This window comes from Ovis canadensis, chromosome 3 (assembly GCF_042477335.2).
Source record: "Ovis canadensis isolate MfBH-ARS-UI-01 breed Bighorn chromosome 3, ARS-UI_OviCan_v2, whole genome shotgun sequence".
In the NCBI taxonomy this organism is placed as follows: Eukaryota; Metazoa; Chordata; class Mammalia; order Artiodactyla; family Bovidae; genus Ovis; species Ovis canadensis.
Window position 1 is genome coordinate 194,743,592 of NC_091247.1, and position 20,675 is coordinate 194,764,266.

The 20,675-nt window shown below is 37.1% G+C and overlaps 1 protein-coding gene across 1 annotated transcript in view; it reads left to right on the top strand.

The window, feature by feature from the left end:
• The window catches only part of ITPR2 (inositol 1,4,5-trisphosphate receptor type 2), a 599,561-nt gene that overhangs the window by 473,446 nt on the left and 105,440 nt on the right, over window positions 1-20,675 (top strand). The window contains exons 47-49 of the mRNA XM_069585523.1: window positions 1,285-1,477; window positions 4,030-4,155; window positions 13,822-13,997. Of these exons, the coding sequence (XP_069441624.1) occupies window positions 1,285-1,477; window positions 4,030-4,155; window positions 13,822-13,997 (495 nt within the window). The remainder of the gene's footprint in view (window positions 1-1,284; window positions 1,478-4,029; window positions 4,156-13,821; window positions 13,998-20,675) is intronic.

Consider the following 20,675-nt stretch of genomic DNA (forward strand, 5'->3'; position numbering starts at 1 on the left):
ACCAGTGGTTCTATAATTGATTCAATGATGCAGTGATGTCTTCAAACACTCAGACCTTTTCCATATTTTCAGCTAAGTCTTTCTTATTGTGTGGGTGCTGTCTCACCTCATGGTTGCAAAATGGCTGCCAGAATTTCAAGTAGCATTATCACCCTTTTTTTCTAAGCAGGGAGAAAGAGGGTACTGATGAAAAAGAGCTGGTGTGTTGTATATTTGATCTTTTGTTTGTCTCATGTGGCTTCTGTCTTTTCTAGAAGGAAAATCTCCCTTGAGAGCACCTCTAGCCCCAGGATATTTCTCCTTATGCCTCATTTTCCAGAAATAGGCCAAGTGCTCATGACCATACCAGTCAGTAGCACAGGGAGAGAGAATGACTCTTTTAGCTTAGACTAATTTCTGATTAATTCTTGAGGGCTAGGCAGAGCACATCAGTGTGAACCTTGACAGGCAGTCTGCACGAACGCTTGTGACATAGGGACTCTGTATGAAATCATTTAACTTGTTTTTCTGTCTAAAGCTAAACTGTGATCAGGGCTTCCCAGGTGGCCTAGTGCACCTGCCGGTGCAGGAGATGCAGGTCTGCTCCCTGGTCTAGGAAGATCCCCTAGAGAAGGAAATGGCAACCGACTCCTGAATTCTTGCTTGAGAACGCCATGGACAGAGTCCAGGGGGTCACAAAGAGTCAGATATTACTCAGCAACTAAACAACAAACTGTTACCAATACCAAATTAGAGAAGTTCAAAACAACAAATATTCACATCTGAGTGTATGCTTGAATGAGTTACACATAAAAATATGTTTGCCATTATCAGGAAAACATTTTAATGACATAAAACATTTTTCTCTGTAGAATGCAGGGCACATTATGTTGTATATGTCATTTGTTCCCCAGTAGCCATTTTTAGGAAGAATAGGCTAAGAGCAGGATAAAAATATAACAAGTGCTGTGCTTAAGGTTACATAGCCAGACACTTCCCAGTGAAGACCCTCTTAGCTGTCTGATGTACTTCATGAAGATAAAAATGGGTGGCCAGAGTTTAATGTTAATTGAGAAAGATTTTGGTTTTTGTTATTTACAGTATAGTATAATACTGATGATAGATTAGTCTGATTAATTTCTCTCATTTAAAGAGAATAATATACAGGACTATTTCAGATATTTCAAGTTGGCATATTTTTTCATAGCTGAATTCATAAAGTATCGTTATTGAAGCCGTGCTAAAAGCAGAAAGTCGTCTAAGATTCTCCAAAGCTTAAAACAAATGCAAATTAATGTTTTTCAGATCGTTCGGCATGACAGGACAATGGAGCAAATAGTGTTTCCTGTCCCCAATATATGTGAATACCTCACGCGAGAATCCAAGTGTCGCGTATTCAACACCACAGAGAGGGATGAGCAGGGAAGTAAAGTGAATGACTTTTTCCAGCAAACTGAAGATCTCTACAATGAGATGAAGTGGCAGAAGAAAATCAGGAGTAAGTTCATTGAACCAAAATGATCTGAGCATAATGAAAATGTTTTGAGCATAACGATAGATACACCAGTACTTTGGGATACATGACAGGGTTCGTTTCAATTGGCTCTTAAATTCTTGCCGTCTGATGTTACTGAAATCACTTATAAGCTTAAGCATGTAAGCTCTGTCTGCAGTTGGAGCCAAGACACCTGTGGCTTAAGAAACATAGAAGGTTCTGACTAATTAGATCATCTTTTAGTGCTGATCCTATAGTTTTACAAATATTATGACATCCAAGATTGCAGCTGTGGGTTTCAGCTGTGGAGCAGCTGCAGGTTTGAAGTCCATGAATAGGCCTTGATCGGCCTTAACAATCAGTGAACAGAGTGGAGAGATCCTGGCATAGACATGCCTGTCCTCTTGTATCTGTGATCTTATGATCAGGTAGACTGTTGAGTGTTTTTTCTGAAACTCATTCCTTTTTTCAACATATCTGAATCTTGCCAAGTCGAAGTAAAAATTGTGTGACACTTGTATTCAAACCAGGCAAGCTTATAATGTAACTCTTAAAAGTTACCATCTTATAGTTCCCCTTACTTATTTCTCAGGTTTAAGTCTATTTGGAAATATGTAACAACCAAAATGGGAAAACAATCTGAAAAAGAATAGATACATGTATATGGATAACTGAATCACTTTGCTGTACACCTGAAATCAACACAACCTTGTTAATTAACTACACTCCAATACGTTTTAAAAAGTTTTTTAATAAGACCACAAAAGGATTTAAAATTTTTTCAATTCTAAAATAAACTTTACTTTCCCAGATGAGAAATATCATGAGTTTTTAATAAAAATCGTTGGGGTAAAACTTTTGATTAGGTCTTTTCTGACTGTTGGAGAGATTTTCCAGACAACAGGCATATGTTCTCAATACTTCTGTTCAACAGTGTTGCATCATTTTAGTTTCCTGGGAACGTCAGTGATTATGGTTTATGAATTTGGTTGAGCTTGAGACATAACATCCTTGAATAAAGATTGTAGCATGCATTGTCAGACTTTCTTAGCAGGATACTTGGAGAAAAAAAATTACTCTCCCATAGACTTTCCCATGAAGAACCTTATGGAATTCAGAGAAACTTAGGTATTCAGAGTACATAACAGAAACTCAATTTGAAAATCATTCGTTTTATTCCTGACAAAAAGTAAACTGGATAATGAGCTAGTGCTTGTGGGGTCTGTGTTTTTGAGATAAATATTTTGTCATTTGTCAAAAAAAATCCTTAAAATAATTTCCAGTGTACAGTTTACTTTTAAAATTTGGAAGTAGCTTATGATGAGGTTTTAGACAGAATCTAATTCATTTGATGGATTTGTTGTTACAAATGTATGTATCAACATCTTCTAATTTTGTCTTAATATTCTGCTTTTTAAATGCGGACTCCTAATTCAGGAATGATGAAAATGCAAATGCTTACAATTTATGACACATTAGTCAGCTAAATGCCGTAGCTAATCATAGCCTACTCCGGTGCTGGAATGCTCTATTCCAAGAGAAAGAAAACAGATGTACTGAAGGGAAGTGTAGTTTATAAATAAGCAGCAGATTTGAGATTGGAATTCTCAGAACATACTTTGAAAAGCTTAAAATTTCTATTTGAAAATTTAGATGGCTTTTCCCCTCAATTGACTCTTAATGTTTTAAACCTAATGTTAAACTATTAAGAGTTAGACAGTGGACAAGACCTGAATATGTTGTGTGACAAACTTGTAAGCATGACCTGTCTGTTCGGTTTTTTAGGAGAGGTGAAAGAAACTGAGTTTTGGCTTATGAAAATTTTATTCAGTAGATGCATCTATCAATTCATTTCTGGTGACAGATACAGAATCCCACTTCTGAAAATATTCAGCAAAACCTCTCCCACTTATTGGTAGTTTTTGTTGTATCTTTCACTTTTGCTGTTGCAAACCCAACAACTTCTTGGGAAGCATAAAGGTTTAAAACTTAGGTAATATTATAAATCACTAGTTCTCAGTAAGCAGTGCTATGCCATGCTATTAAGTTTCAGAGTTTCAGGTAACTGGGACTGTGATTTTAAACTCTCACCAGAGATACATCTGTGCAAAGGGTGAGGGTTTTATTTTACTTTAAGACAGGGAAGTGAGACCAATTAATTGATATTACTAAATTACACAGCAGTGTATACCATTCCATTAAAAGGGGCCCCAGGTGACTGCTAAACTGCCTTCGCCCAACCTGCTCTAGGGATATATTAAAGAGAATTAACCCAGAGTCATCTTTTCTGACCAGAATTAGCAGTTGCAGAATTACTCACCCTTCTACAATAGCTTAGGTGTAAACTGGCTAAAGAAAAGAAGGAATCAAATGGAAAACTCCTTTATGGTATTGATGATAAATATTCTAAACTAAGTTGCATTAAATGTTTGTTTATGTATGCTTTTATAGTAGTTTGCAAAAATGCATTTAGGAAGATGTTATTTCAGTAGGGCTCTGGTATTGAAATCAAAATTCATTTTCTTTTCTGTCCCACCATGCCTCTTTCTCACCAGGTAATCCTGCCCTGTTCTGGTTCTCAAGGCATATTTCTCTTTGGGGGAGCATCTCCTTCAACCTGGCTGTGTTCATCAACTTAGCTGTGGCTCTCTTCTACCCATTTGGGGATGATGGAGATGAAGGTAAGTGCTTGTCTGTCTTTAAATGATAAGTATGTTAGAGTCTAAAAACAATACTTTTGATGCACGCCTTAACTATTTAGATCTCCCCAGTTACAACAATTTCATTCTTGTTAAATAGCTTTTCTTTATTCACTGGAAACAGAATGATCGTAAGTAGAATAGGCAGAAAATGATGGTCAATATAAATATTTTTCAAGAAATTCATATACAGAAGAGCTATATTGATAAATAAGGCAAGAAAAATATTTCTACCTTACTTTGTGAGCAAAAGCATTTTATGTATCATCTCAATCTTATAAATACATGGGAAAGTGAGAGATGTATGCCAAAATGTTGATTGTGATAATCTTAAGCAGTAGAATCTCTATTTTACTCTCTTTTCTTTGCTTTCGGTATTGTCTAAGGATTCTACAGTGAGCATGCAGATAATTTGAAAAATAATTTTAAATGTACAGCATAAGGCAGATTATAATAATAGAGCACAAAGGATATTGACCATGAAGTTAATATTATCAAACTGCTGATACATGAGGTTTTGCAAAAGCAAAGACAAGAAAAATGATCCCATGTTAAGTGAAACGGGAAATAGTAGGAGAGATACACTAAAGGCTGTGGAAATTAAGTTTTCTTTAAATCTGGAAAAAGAACGTGGGAGAATATGTCACAATCTGTATCCTGATTGGGATACAATCGGGTAGATAACTTTGGAATGGGTATTGAAAGAATGGCTCAGAGAACAGGATGAGAGATACCAGCAAATAATAACCACAAGATGCTTTTGTATCTCATCAGTTTATAGGATTATGTGAGAATTTAATGAGATGTTGTAGGTAAAGAATTAAAAATAGCAACTAGTAATCATATGATACCAAAAAAATAAAACTTGAATTTGCCACTCATCTTCAGCTATTTACATAGCACTTATATTTTATCTGGGCTTCCCTAGTGGCTCAGACAGTAAAGAATCTGCCTGTAATGCAGGAAACAGAGGTTCAGTTGGGTTTAGGAGATCCCCTGGAGAAGGAAATGGCAACCCTACTCCAGTATTCTTGCCTGGAGAATTTCATGGACAGAGGATCCTGGTGGCCTGTAGTCCATGGAGTCACAAAGAGTCAGACACGACTGAGCGATTAACACTACTACTACTAATCATTTGATAAAGCTTAGCTGTTGTTGTTACAAGGTGAATATTAGTACTACAAAGAGAAGCTCAGTGGAAATGAGGGTATGAGACGAGCAAGAGCTGTTTAAACCTATTTCAGATCTGAGTAGGAAGGGGCGTGAGCAGGAAGGGAAATGGGAGTGCAGAAGTATTTTGCTATTTCTAAGGTCTGTTGCAGATGGCAGATAGCAAAGTTCTAGCCTTTGGGTATAATCTGAGTAGTTATAGAAAGGTTTATTTTTTTTAGAAGGTACGCCAGTGCTAATAAAAGCATATTTGACAAGGGAGTAGATGTGTGAGTTAAATAGCAATGAAAACATAGCAAATATGTGGCCGTCCATTGTGGGGAAGTTACAAATACAGCAGGAAGTGGGAACAGCTCTCTTCACTGTGTTTAGTCTCATTTAGTGATGATAGCCCTCTTGGCACAAAAGAACATGACTTTCGTAAGGAGAGCAGTCCAGCCTGAAATGATAAATTAGTATCATCTGCACACGGAATGCTAACTAGATTGTAGCATCCTGGTAAGTAGAGCATAAAGTCTTAGATATAGAAGCAGTTCTGGAAATCATCTAATACCAAATCATCATCGACACATAAAGAGATGGAAGCCCAGAGAACGGCAGATCTAAGACTAGACGGTTAAAGCATTTGTTTGTGCTCTCAGACTTTCCTGCAGGATGATTAGGTTAGAAGCGTGTCAATAACAGGTGCCCCTTTATACAGGGGCATCATCGTCCCTAAGTTCTATGCCATGATATACCTTACAAGACCACCAGAGCCAAAGTATATAGCCTGTGCTGCCACCTATTATACGTTAAATATAATGGTGACAGGCACGGGTACCCCTCTGAACATCTGCTCTTTACTCGTTGAGGAGAAAGTAAAGCGTCTGATACATTTTTTTCATATTTGCCTGACTAATAACAGTTGTAATAGTATGGCTAATGATGATAATAGCAACTGTTATTGTTTACCGTTTAGATTGGATCAGGCAAAGGGCTAAGCACGTCGTGTACATAATTCCATGTACTCTTCCTGACCATTCTATAAAGTAAGTACTTCATCCTTCTGGATGAAGAACTTGAGGCTTTGGAAGATTTGACCAGAAATTCAGGAGTCTGAAAATACATACTTTTTAACAAGTTTCCCGAGGAGTTCCTAATACAACTGGTCCTTGAACAAGAACTTGAAACCACATATATGGTAAAACTGGGAATGAGGCCCCAGCCTCAGAAAGAAAAGAGACCAGGCAGGAAGACAAGGTGTGTCCTCATCGGGTGCAGGTGTGCACTTTACTCTTCGAATAGGACTGAGTAGAGGTGAACAGCAGTGATCAGGGTGGAGGCTCCCTCTCAAGTATCTGTGTGTGGGTATGGCGCTAAGGGGGAAGGGAGAGCATGAGCTGCCGTTTTGGCAGTATGGAACCCCAAGGTTATATGTGGATAATCTGATTACAGTTCTAGATGAGTTATTTTATTCTAGCTCCATGAATAAGGTTGCAGTTTTGATCAGGATTAGCTGAGCCTCTAACCTCCAGTTACATGCTATGCATAGCTGAGAAGGCTGAAAAAGCAAAGTTAAGACTGATTACTGTACTTGGCCCTCAGAACTGGCTGGAGAAGGTAAATTCTGTGGTGGACATGCAAGTTTCTAACACTGGATTTTGTCAAGCATAGACTGGATGACTCCTTGACTGGGACGCTTTGAGATGATTTAAAGATGAATTAGTTGATCATTAAGATTCCTTCCAAAATGTGCTACAAAAAATGATGGGAATGTGTCAGAGAACACAAGATTCAACTTGAAAGGTCTCCCAGTGGCCAAGCCTGTGGAAATTTTGAGATAAAAATAGTTACAGTAATACATAATAACCCACAGAATAAAATAAGAATCCGGGAATCCATACTGGTAGAGGAGAAAGCTCTTCCTTACAATAGTATTCCTGTTAATCAGTGTAGAAAGAGTAATAGAAATAGAATGTTGCTGTTTGGCAAATACCATATAATAGTAATAATCATCAGTGGATGCTAAAATTAACAGAGAAGTGTTAGATCAGAAAGTGAAATGAGAAACAGGATATTGATGTAGTCAAAGTATTTCCCCATAATATACTTTATTATGAAAGAGAGTGACTTTAAAGTGCAGAAATCACTTTAATTATGTGATCAATGTTAATGTCACCAGTGAAGAGACACAGCAACATCAGGTGCCTCTTGACATGATGTGCTGACAAGGATATGGCATCTTTTGACAAAAATGCATAAAGGGAGGAAATTTCAGACAAATGCAGAATGAGAAATATTCTGCAAATTAATTGGCCAGTACTCTTGAAGCTTGTGAAGTCCGAGGAGTGCTGAGGAATTAAAAGAGACTAAGACATGACAGCTAAATGTGATGTGTGATCCTGGTTCAGAAAAGAAGACGTTTTTTGTGCAGTTCATGAACTTTGAATAAAGGTCTGTAGATTAAAGTGATTGTTGTTCAGTCACTAAGTGTCCAGCTCTTTGCGACTCCATGGGCTGCAGCACGCCAGGCTCCTCTGTCCTCCACTATCTCCTGCAGTTTATTCAAATTCATGTCTATAGAGTCAGTAATGGTATCTAACCATCCCATCCTCTGCTGTCCCCTTCTCCTGTTGTTTTCAATCTTTTCCAACATCAGAGTCTTTTCCATGAGTCAGCTCTTCACATCAAGTAGCCAAAGTATTAGAGCTTCAGCTTCAGCATCAGTCCTTCCAATGAATATTCAGGGTTGATTTCCTTTGGATTGACAGATTTGATTCTCCTTGCGGTCCAGGGACTCTCAACAGTCTTCTCCAGCACCACAATTTGAAAGCATCAGTTCTGTGGTGCTCAGCCTTCTTTACAGTCCAACTCTATTAATGTATTAGTTTCTGGACATTGATCATTGTTGTGTGATTATGTAAGGTGTCGATATTTGGAGAAGCCAAGTAAAGAGTCAATGAGAATTTTGTATTATATTTGCAACTGTAACATTAGTCAGAAAGAGTTCTACAATTAAAAGTTAAAAAAGAAAAAATAAGTAAATATGAGGATTCCATCCAGCTCTGAGGTTCCTAGATTCTGGGCAGAAGTTGATCACAAAATCACCTGGTGAATCTTCAGCCAGAAAAAAAGACCTGTGGTCCAAACGGGCCACCTTTTTCAACCCCAGATCCTAATACAAGCTGCTCGGGAGTCACTTTGGCTAATGTGTCAGGTGAGGACAGAGAGGCTGGCAGCGAGGGGAATGGGCTGTGTATGCTGTCTCCAAGGGTATTTTCTAGCCTGAACACACAGTAAGCTTGTGGAAGTCACTTGTGTCCAGATATCTGGTTCATGCTTACGTTATAATATTAACTGAGAGAACAGTGTCTGCCTTCAACCAGGGTAGTAGCATATGATAATAAAAGGGAGATACTTAATGGAAGGTGATTCTCAGAGTTCCAGCTTGTCAGATGTCCACCCTCCCAATGCCTACTGCAAATAATCTCTTTCCATAGTCAGGCTTTGCAGAGCTTTCTTTGAATTTCTTCAAGAATCCAGGGCCTGTTGGTGTGGCTGTAGATTTTGGTGTGGGTTTCCTTGTTTGGTTGATTAATGTATATGCTTAACATATGCTTCTCTAAAAATGAAACTTGTGCCAAAGTTAGGTAATGAGGTCATGCTGGTTGTGGCTGAAGCCACAGCTATTGATGCTAAGGAATCTCCGAGATGTCCACTCAGAAGTTGAGCATTGTCATGCCAACGATCCCTGCCCAGTTTGGCAAAGGCAGAGGGGTTAGCAGAGAATTGTGCCTTCTTATATTCATTTAGCTGGAGAAGGCAATGGCAACTCACTCCAGTACTCTTGCCTGGCAAATCCCATGGACGGAGGAGCCTGGTAGGCTGCAGTCCATGGGGGCGCTAGGAGTCGGACATGACTTAGTGACTTCACTTTGACTTTTCATTTTCATGCCTTGGAGAAGGAAATGGCAACCCACTCCTGTGTTCTTGCCTGGAGAATGCCAGGGACAGGGAGGCTTGTGGGTTGCCGTCTATGGGGTTACACAGAGTTGGACACGACTGAAGAGACTTAGCAGCAGCATATCCATTTAGCATGTGATTTTTTAAAAATACTGTGTTCAAATTTGGGATGTCATTCTTTTTCCCTCAAGTGCTTTGTGTTAAAGGAAATAAATCTTCAAGGTGATTTTAATTCATTTACCTTAATAACAACCACTGATAGAGGGTGGCTGGATGCCAGACACTGTGCTCAACCCTAGAGATACAAACACTGGGAAAACTGACCTTGTCCTCAAGGAGCTTATAGTCTAGTTAAAGGATGAAGAAAGGAGTGAGACACAATAGTAAAGAACACCCATAGATTTATCTAATTTTCCTTAGCCAGATTGAGAAGGGGGAAATAAGAAGTCCTTATAAGTCTCTGCTGGAGGCAGAGGAGTGGAGAGGGGAGTAAGATGCAGCATGTTTTATAAGTTAGCGGTACCCGACCATTTGGCTTCCCTGGTGCCTCATGGGTAAGGAATCTTCCTGTAATTCAGGAGAAATAGCTTGATTCCTAAGTTGGGAAGATTCCCTGGAGGAAGGCATGGCAACCTACTCCAGTATTCCTGCCTGGAGAATCCCATGGACAGAGGAACCTAGTGGGCTACAGACCTTGGGGTTGCAAAGAGTTGGACATGACTGAAGCAACTTAGCATGCACACACAACGTTTTTGGCACCAGGGACCAGTTTCATAGAAGACAATTTTTCCCTAGACCATCGCATGTGAGCTATGGAGAGTGGCTGTAAATACAGATGAAGCTTCACTCGCTCAGTACTGGTTTGTGGCCCAGGGGTTGGGAACCCCTGCTATAAGTAAACTTAAAAAAATAAAATAAATAAATAAAACAAGTCAGTGTGAAGTACATAGGAGAGTAGAATTGAAGTCTCCAGTGTTTCTATTTGAATTTTCTTTTATTACGGACAAGTGTTATACTGTAATATTTTAAAATGTATAGAATGAATTCTTAAATTTTTTTCTATTATAAAAGAATACATGATCATTATAGAAAATTAATACAAATATCAAGAAGACAGTCCCCTCTTTCCACCGTTAATGGCTAAAAAACGGCTTTGACAGTCTACTGTCTTCTAAAGTTTGTCAGAGGATTTCAGTTTATTTTTCTAGCTGAAGATCAAATCTTCAGCTAAAAACCAATATGATCATTCTTACAAAATATAATTACAAATTGTTGTCAATTGACAATAGTGTAAATAGCCATTTAAGTAACTTTTAAATTTATTTACTCTTCGCAAACACATATTTAACATTAAACTATGTGCAAGGTACTAAGCTAGACACTGTTTGAGTTCTCTCTACAAAGGGATCAAATGTCCAGTTTTAAGTTCATGGTTATAATTTCTCATTGGATCAAGAGGAAATCTCAGTAAGCCAGATATTGTCTGAGAAAGGATGGTCAAGTTGTGGTTAGCTTATCAGGCATTAGTGACAATGTACAGTGTGACTAGCAGTGCCAAAGTTGAGACTTTTAAAATAAGAATGTCACACCAAGACATTGCTTATGAATTATACTGAAGAATCTAGTGATTGGATGAGAGTTAAGTGTGCAAAGATGTTGGCAGTTTTACTAAACCTAAGAGTGAAGCTCCACAACTTGGGAAATTTATAACTAGAGATGGACTTACTCAAAACGAGCTCACAGGTTATGTTTCTATTTATAGTCAACAAATAAGTGGTGCTTCCCAGGTGGCACTAGTGGTAAAGAACCTGCCTGCCAACACAGGAGATGTAAGAGACTTGGGTTCGATCCCTGGGTCAGGAAGATCCCCCAGAGGAGGGAATGGCTACCCACTTCAGTACTCTTGTCTGGAGAATTCCATGGACAGAGGAACGTGGCGGGTCCATGGGGTTGCAAAGAGTTAGACACGACTAAGCAACTAACACTTTTACTTTCACACACACATATATATAAATACACTTGTGTGTTTTAACAGTGAAAGTTTAGGTGTGTTTCCTTAAAGAATGGATATTTTACATTCTGAATCTATAACTTAAAAACACTTTTTAAGCTTTAGTTTTGTCTGTGCTGGGCCTCCATTGCTGCTCGCAGGCTTTCTCCAGTTGTGGTGAGCAGGGGCTGCTCTTCATTGCAGTGAGAGAGCTTCTCGTTGTGGTAGCTCCTGTTGTTGCAGAGCACACAGGTTGCAAAGAGGCCTGCAGTAGTTGCAGCACTTGGACCCCCAGACTCTAGAGCACAGACTCAACAGTTGTGGCACAAGGGCTTAGTAGCTCAGAGGCACGTGGGATCTTCCTGGATCAGGACTTGAACCCATGTCTCCTGCATTGGCAGGCAGATTCTTTACCCCTAAGCCACCATAAGAACTTGATAATAATTTAACAGGACAAGATATGCGTTCAGTGCCTGATTCCTGACTTATCTGAACTAGTAAGAAAATCTTACTAGTGGAAAACTAGTGGAAAATCCCTGTTTTGTTGTCTCCCCTCTGACTTCAACAGCCTGAATACACGTTTGAGGTCTAATCAGCCCAAGAGTGTTCCCCCTTAATTTACTTCTGCAAATATAGCATCACTTGACCTTCAGAGGGGGATTCCTTGAATACACATGTCGGTGCAAATATCAATAAACTGTCCTTTATTAAAAAAAGAAATGTATTTATAAACCCCTTCTGGCGCCATTTTTAAAGAAACTGTTGTTGCAATGGAGTTTAGTTTTGAAACATTTGGAGCTTTTGTTTTCTGATGAAGTAAATAGCTGAACATTATTTTTAGAAGTTGAGAAACACACACATATACCTATGTATTCATACACATAAACGCACTTGTTTGTTTTAACAGTTAAAGATTAGGTCTGTTTCATTAAAAAGTAGAGTGTGCATTCTGAATTCTTTAATGTAATGTAAAACCTTGATTATAATAAAACAGGACAAGGTATGCGTTCAGTGCCGGGTTCCATTTGGTTTAGCTGAATAGTTGATGGCCATTAGTCATTCATTTTGAATTAAGAGTCATTAAATGAGAAACCCCTATCCAAAGCATCTAGCATGACTCCCATTGGAAAGAAAGACACACAAGTTCCAGAACTAATGTAAGGAGCATTGACGAGCAAGTATTTAAGCAGCCTGGGATTCATCACAAGCTTTCTGGAAATGTAGGTGGTGCTAGTGGTAAAGAATCCAGCTGCCAACTCAGGTGACTTAAGAGACAGTGGTTTGATCCCTAGGTCCAGAAGATCCCCTGGAGGAGGAAATGGCAATCTGCTCCAGTATTCTTGCCTGGAAAATCCCATGAACAGAGGAGCTGGGGATGAGGGGGCTACATTCCATAAGATCATGAAGAGTCGGACACCACTGAGTGTCTGAGTACAAGAAATAACGAATAATGTATACAAAGACATCTCTAAATATACAGTGTGTTCAGTTAGTCACTCAGTTGTGTCTAACTCTTTGCAACCCATGGACTGCAGCATGCCAGGCTTCCCTGTCCATCACCAACTCCCGGAGCCTACTCAAACTCATGCCCATCACGTTGGTGATGCTATCCAACCATCTCATCCTCTGTTGTCCCCTTCTCTTCCCTCCTTCAATCCTTCCCAGCATCAGGGTCTTTTCCAATGAGTCAGTTCTTCTCATCAGGTAGCCAAAGTATTGGAGTTTCAGCTTCAGCATCAGTCCTTCCAGTGAATATTCAGGACTGATTTCCTTTAGGATGGACTGGTTGAATCTCCTTGTAGTCCAAGGGACTCTGAAGAGTGTTCTTCAAAACCACAGTTTAAAAGCATCAATTCTTCAGTGCTCAGCTTTCTTTATAGTCCAACTCTCACACCCATACATGACTACTGGAAAAACCATAGCTTTGACTAGACGGACCTTTGTTGGTGAAGTAATGTCTCTTCTCTTTAATATGCTTTCTAGGTTGGTCATAGCTTTTCTTCCAAGGAGCAAGCGTCTTTTAATTTCATGACTGCAATCACCAGCTGCAGTGATTTTGGAGCCCAAAAATATAGTCTGTCACTGTTTCCACTGTTTCCCCATCTATTTGCCATGAAGTGATGGGACCGGATGCCATGATCTTACTTTTCTGAATGTAGAGTGGGTTACTTTGAAATTCAGTATCTTACAACTTGTCTTGCTCTATTATATGAAGTTAGTTCAGTTCTGTCTCTCAGTCATGTCTGACTCTTTGTGACCCTGTGGACTGAAGCACACCAAGCTTCCCTGTCCATCACCAACTCTTGGAGCTTGCTCAAACTCGTGTCCATTGAGTTGGTGATGCCATCCAAGCATCTTATCCTCTGTTGTCCCCTTCTCCTCCTGCCTTCAATCTTTCCCAGCATCAGGGTCTTTTCCAATGAGTCAGTTCTTCACATCAGGTGGCCAAAGTATTGGAGTTTCATATATATAAAATAGAGTGGCAAATGATTTAACATTTTCCAGTTTTGTTCTTAGTAAAAATAAACTCCTTCCACATTTTACAGGTACTCTTTCACCGTTGTTCTCAATTCTACTTTGGATAGCAGTGGCAATCTGCACATCTATGCTGTTTTTCTTCTCCAAGCCTGTGGGTATTCGGCCATTTCTTGTGTCAATAATGCTGAGATCAATATATACAATAGGTCTTGGGCCTACGTTAATACTTCTTGGTGCAGCAAATGTAAGTACTTTATTTAGTTTTGTACTGTTTTAGATTAATTAAAAGTGTACTAAATATAAAAATGTAGCTTTATGCTTTAACTCTGTAAATAAATTCTAATTTATTGTAAATCTAAATTAAATTGAGTTTAATGTGTACCTTCTTCATTGACTTTTTTAGAGAAAGAAAAAATGACAAGTGAAAATTTTATATATTTAGGATGGTAGCATCTGGGGCATGACCCAGTTCTGCACTCAATTTAACCCAATCCAATTTTAATGCCTTTGGCATCCTATATGGGCAGCTATAGACAAAAATGACTCTGAGCCACTGTTAACATTCTAAAGTAACTTCTAAATCATCCAAGAAAGATTAAATTATATTCAATAGAATTTTAGAAGTGAGTATCTTTTATAAAATGACCAAAGGAAAAGGATTGCTATAACAGAAAATATGAAATTGGGCTTTTTAAAATGTGAACAACACCTATTAACTTGTGAAAGGCATAGATGAGATTAAGGTATTTTTCACTGAATTTTAAAATATTAGAACAAGGGAGCACATTTCACAACCTTAACTAGGTAAGTTTAAGATAAGTAAGCCAGACTACTATTGCAGATAGCAGTAATTTTGCCCAAGTGATAAAATTTTAAAGGGACTAAACAACTTTCTATATGGTACAGATGAAAAGGGATATTAAAAAACAATAAATCACCAAGTTGATGAAAGAACAAGTTGCATGTAGGCAAATAAATCTTGCTAATATGTCCACTGAATACCTAAGTACTTTCTTTTCTTTTCGCTGGGTTTCTAACATAATGTCCTATATTCTGGTATCTGTGTATCTGTATCTGGAATCTCCCTTTCTACATAAGTTCTTAAGAAGAATGAGTAATCATTCAAAGTCTGGAACATGATTCATACTCAACAAATGTTTCTTAGGTAATTTAAGTAATGAGCGAGTAGATGAATGAGTGAAAGATTATCTTTGTATTCTTACACATTTATAGTGCCTCACCATAAAAATGTGGCAAATATATATTGAAAATGAATAAATGAAATAATCAACTGAAGTTTTGAGAATTATAAAGCTGAGCTAGTGTAGCCAAATCTATGTTTCCGATCTCTATTATAATTATTCAAAAATTGAACATGATATATATGACAGATATGTACATATATATGTGGTGGATACATATATATATACACATATATGACAGATGTACTGATCTGTCTAACCTGGCATGCTACATTCCATGGGGTCTCAAAGAGTCAGACAGGACAGAGTGACTGAACTGAACTGAACTGATATGACAGATACCTTTATATGTTTATATATGTTAAACTAGAACATTCAGGTCACCATGTTACCAATTATTCCACAATTATTGTGAATAAAGTGAAGTATACTATACATACAAATAGTTTATCAGTAAAAATTCTATAAAGTACCAAATATATTTTTCTATAAGTTTCTTGAGGGCAGAGTTTGTCACATTCATAGATATAATCCTGTCCACCTCAGTCCTTGCCCCATTTTACTTTAATACCTAGCACTTAAATATTCAAAAATGGTTTACATGAACTGAACTTGTACTTTTTGTGCTTTGGAAATAAGCTAAGTTTGCAATATTTCCAGCAGGTGAGTTAAGGAATCTTCATGGCTTTGTCTGATTTTTCTAAGCCTATTACTACTTCCAGCTTATTATTTTTTCTTTAAAAAATACAGTGACTATTGAACCCTGTTATTTGAAGAAGCAAATAATATACATAAACTAATAGCTGATTCTCAATAAGACATTAATCCAAGTGAGAAAATTCAAACTTGATCAGTGAAATAATAGCTAGACAGAGTTAGACCCAAAATAACAGCATATATTGGGTCTCCAATAGAGGAGTTATGTTCTTGTCATCCAGAAGCTTCAAGAATATATAAAGAAATAAGGAATAACATTTTAAAGTCTATTGGGAAAACTGAAAACATTGGGAGTATTTTCCCCCTCGGGAGACAGGATAAAAAGATAACTTCTGCCTAGTTTGGTGAAAATAGCTCCACCATAAGAAATGAGTATTTGTTTGACTGACAAGTTTTATGCTTTAATTTCTTCATGAGAAGAAATCTACCTGGAAATAAAACTTTCTTATTAACTTTGTCAATCTGTTGGTACTCTAAAATGTTCAGAGCATAAAACACTTATTTGCACAACCCCTGAATAATGCATTATTATCTGCCTATCTAGAGCATGTTGACTGAAAAAGAAGTAATCAGCTTTCATTTGGGACAAATTAAATGGAATAATTGTAATTCTGATATGATAAATATTGATAGAGTTTTTATCTATAGTTTTAATATTATACAGTTAAATAGAAATGTTTTAGTGAGTGTCATTTATCTTAACATTTAACGTACAGGATCGTTATAGAACTATCTATGGTTTACCATTTCCTAGGAGGTAGGGGGAAAAAGAAAACAAACCAGTTGTGTTTGTACCTTAGATTTTAACATATTTAGTAACTTAATTTGCACTTAAAACATTACATTGTATAACAGGTGGAACTATAATTACTAAAAGTTATAGGTATCAGAAACAGGAAAAAAATGTCTACCTGAGAGTTAAGACTTAGTGAGAATCAGAATTTCAGACCTTAGGCAAATAGCATGCCTCAGAATTTCATTCTTTTCATCAGTAAAATGGGTTGTTGAGAAGATCAGTTCGGGAGATTAGTGTGAAGATTTAAAAAAGAAGAGCAGCAGTAATAATGATAAAACAGCAATGAAGGCTCGTGTTTACTAGGTACCTAATATGTGAAGTAGGATTTAATTGTAGAACGTTGCTGTCATCATCCTTAAAGTGTTTGTGTTTTGGTTCGCAGGAACTTGTTTGTTTCTGACTCAGTGTCTTTCACAGTTTGAAGCAAATACAGAAAGTTCCTTTTTTGGAAAAGGAATCAAGTGGGAGGAAAAGCCTCAATCTGTGTTCTGAGTACTTCATATTATCAGTTTCTGCTTATTATGATGCTTCATCTTTACTAGGTTCTAAAAATTGAAGTTTTATTCAGTTTGCAGATGGCTTCTCTTGTCTTGTCACAGGGGTTAGTTATCTCAATCGTTGAGATGCTTAAAAAATTCAAATGTTTTTCTCTGTTATAAAAGCCTATCTTATAACCCAATACAGTTTCCTTCCCACCCTCTGCATTACAATTTTAGCTATGGGTACTGGAAATTAACATTAGTTTGGCACATATAAACACTTTTTAACAATTTGGGATCACTTAATATTTTTTCATACCATTAAACCTATTTGTAAATCTCATTTTAGTAATGATAATATTTCCAGTTGTATGGATATCATATAATTTATTTAACCATCCCATTAATTCTTACTATTCATATTTTTTAGATTATTTTTATCGTAAATAATAATACAGTATATATATGTGAAAGATGTTTTCTGAGTCAAAACTTTCCTATTCTCTTCATTTCTCTCTCTCTCTCTCTCACACACACACACACACACACACATACACACACACACACACTCTCTGTGTGTTTTTCTTGTAATATACTCACTGTAGCACCTACTTCTGATATTCAGTTGCAGAGACAGAAAACTGCTCCAGTGCTTTGAGAAATAGCATGTGTTGAATTTAGTAAGAGACACTACTGTTTATACCGTTGTTTACTGTACTGTTTTGTTGACAATTTAAAAGTTTTCTTGGGTGATTTTGACTACATAACAATTTTGCCTTAGGCTTTGACAACTGGGGAACCTTATCCTGCCCATGTAACATCACTGAAATGGAAATTTTTGAATCAAATAATCTCATTTTTAGTTAGAAAGTTGATGGTTGATGAATATATGGTAATATAGTTAAACTATAGTTCAAGACAATAAGTTTAGTTTTGCTTTTCAATAAACCAATCTTCTTTTAATTTAATTTATTCCTAGGATATAAATAGGAACAATGTAAGATAGGGGTGGAATTACTGATCAGGAATACACAGTCAAATAACAAATAGGGTAATATAAAGGCAGCTGGAAATTTCTGGGATCACATAAAATAGGAAAATTTAAAGAACACCACTTTGAATTCTAGAGCTGTGAGGCACCTTCAGGCTTATTCCCTTCTAGTCATTTCATTTTAGAAATGAGTATATACACATCCTATAGAGACCAGGAGGATTTACCAAAGTAATTAATGACAGAGGCTAGAACCCAGATGGCCCAATTTCTAACCCAGGGTCTTTCCACTATACTGTGCTGTTAAAAGTTTTGCAAAGACATATCAATTAAATGTAATGTATCTGTGAAGCTATTGCTATACTGTATAATTAATTTACTTAGTTAAAATTAATGAACTTATTTTAGTGTACATTAATTAACAAATGAGCATTAATTTTGCTATTGTAGAAGACATTCATAAATCATTTGGATGGTGTGCCACTTTTAAAAAGGCTGTACAGAGAACTTATCTTTCTACTCTTTCTTTCCCTCACCCACCACTTTTTCCTCCCAATCTTCACATAATTTACCATATTCTTAATTAAAAATATTGTTGTTGTTATTCAGTCACTAAGTTGTGTCTGACTCTTTGTGACCCCATAGACTGCAGCACCCTAGGCTTCCCTGTCATTCACTATCTCCTGGAGTTTATTCAAACTCATGTCCATTGAGTTGATGATGACATCCAACCATCTCATCCTCTATCACCCCCTTCTCCTGCCCTCAATCTTTCCCAGCATCAGGGTCTTTTCCAGTGAATCAGCTCTTCACATCAGGTGGCCAAGTTACTGGAGCTTCAGCTTCAGCATCAGTCCTTCCAATGAAAAATGTTGGGTTAGCTAAAAAGTTTGTTTGGGTTTTTCCATAAGACCCCAAACAAAACTTTTTAGTCAGCCCAATATATCAAGGGCAGCTTTGGAGAGTAGAGAACAAAAAAATACATGGGATAGTTATGATCATTTATATTGGTATTTGTGTGCTGACTGAAAGGTCCTTTCAACAGCAGTTCAGAAGAGGATGACCTTTTTAAAATTAGTTTTTATTGGCATATAGTTGCTTTGCAGAGTTGTATTAGTTTCTGCTGCACGCAAAGTGAATCAGCTATGTGTTGACATATATGCCCTCTTTTTTGTATTTCCTTCCCATTTAGTTCACTGAAGATTGAGCTCTACAGTAGGTCCTCGTTAGTTATCTGTTTTATGCATAGTGTCAATAGTGTATACGGGTCAGTCCCAGTCTCCCAATTCATCCCACTCCCCCTTTCCCTCCTTGGTGTTCATATGTTTGTTCTCTATATCTGTGTTTCTGTTTTGCAAATAAGATCATCTATACCATTCTTCTAGATTCCATGTATCTATGTTAATATACAATGTTTGTTTTACTGAGGATGGCCTTTTAACCACCTTGCCCAGTTCCCACACTCCCCATTTATTGTTGCCCACATGGACCCCTGCCATGGAAGCAATGATTGCCTACATGATGGTATTCACAAATGAAGGACTGGTTAGACAGTGTCCAATAAGTCATGACATGAAGAAGGAGAATGTTTCCGTAACTTCTTTATTTTCGTGAATATTCCCAGCTTTCATGAAAAATGCTCAATAAGATTAGTTCACAAATTTTGAGGTCATGGGCAAGAAAAACCAGTGTTCAAGTTCTTTCCTACCCAAATCATTTATACTTGCACTTATTTCTTCATGGTATGAACTCTTAAAAAGACCTCAAATTCCTTGTTTATATTCTGTGCAGAAATAGGTGGCTGTCACTACCAGTATCAATTCCATCAAGAGAACAGGAGCATGTCCATCAACATCAAACTTTAGGTCGAAGTTCAGAAGAATTAACTTGAAACCAATAAGGCTAATCTTCATTTTTCATGCAATAATGGCAGAGGCCCTTTCAGGCAGAAGTGTGTCCTTGCTTTTGCATCATTTGAGAAGTGAAATATATTGCTCTTTTTGAGAACTTGAAATCAGTATATCCCTTTTACTTAGTATAAAGGATGTGTACATAGTTTTCATGCCTGACTTTTTATGACTCAGTTTAAAGACACAATATATAAATAATTTGTCTGCAGCATATCATTCATCCTTCTGAAAAGTCATAATTTAAATCTTTAATTTCATTTTTATTGAACTTCTTATTTCTGTTTCATATTAACAATTTGGGTGAATGAATTAAACTTGCTCTAGGATAGTAAGCATAAAGACATCCATTAATACTGTAGCTATGTTTAATAGTAATGTCAAGATATGATGATGTAACACCAGTAAAGTAAAACTTCATTTGACACTATTCAGGTTGTTACCAAGATGATGAAATTTATAAAGTTGATTGTTGAGAGGATATTTAATTAACATGGAGCAAACTTAGAAAAGGTTTGAAACTTTTACTTGCCATGCTGTTGATTTGGTTTGGTTAACTTCACAAGGTGCAATGATAAGCCTTTTCTCATTTTATCTGTATTGATTTGGACTTCAGAAAGTTGAAGGGAAGGTTTTTCAACTTCTCAAATTTTACTTCTGTCCAAAATGTTATTTATTCTCCTTCTTATGTTATTAAAAAGTCATTCCATAAGACAATTTCTTTCATATACATTGAGAAATGTATGATGTTGCCGAGAGCAAGCTGTCTTCCCTAAAGTTAGGTCTGGACACATAAAGACAAATATGGTGCCGTTAGAAAATTTTTAAGG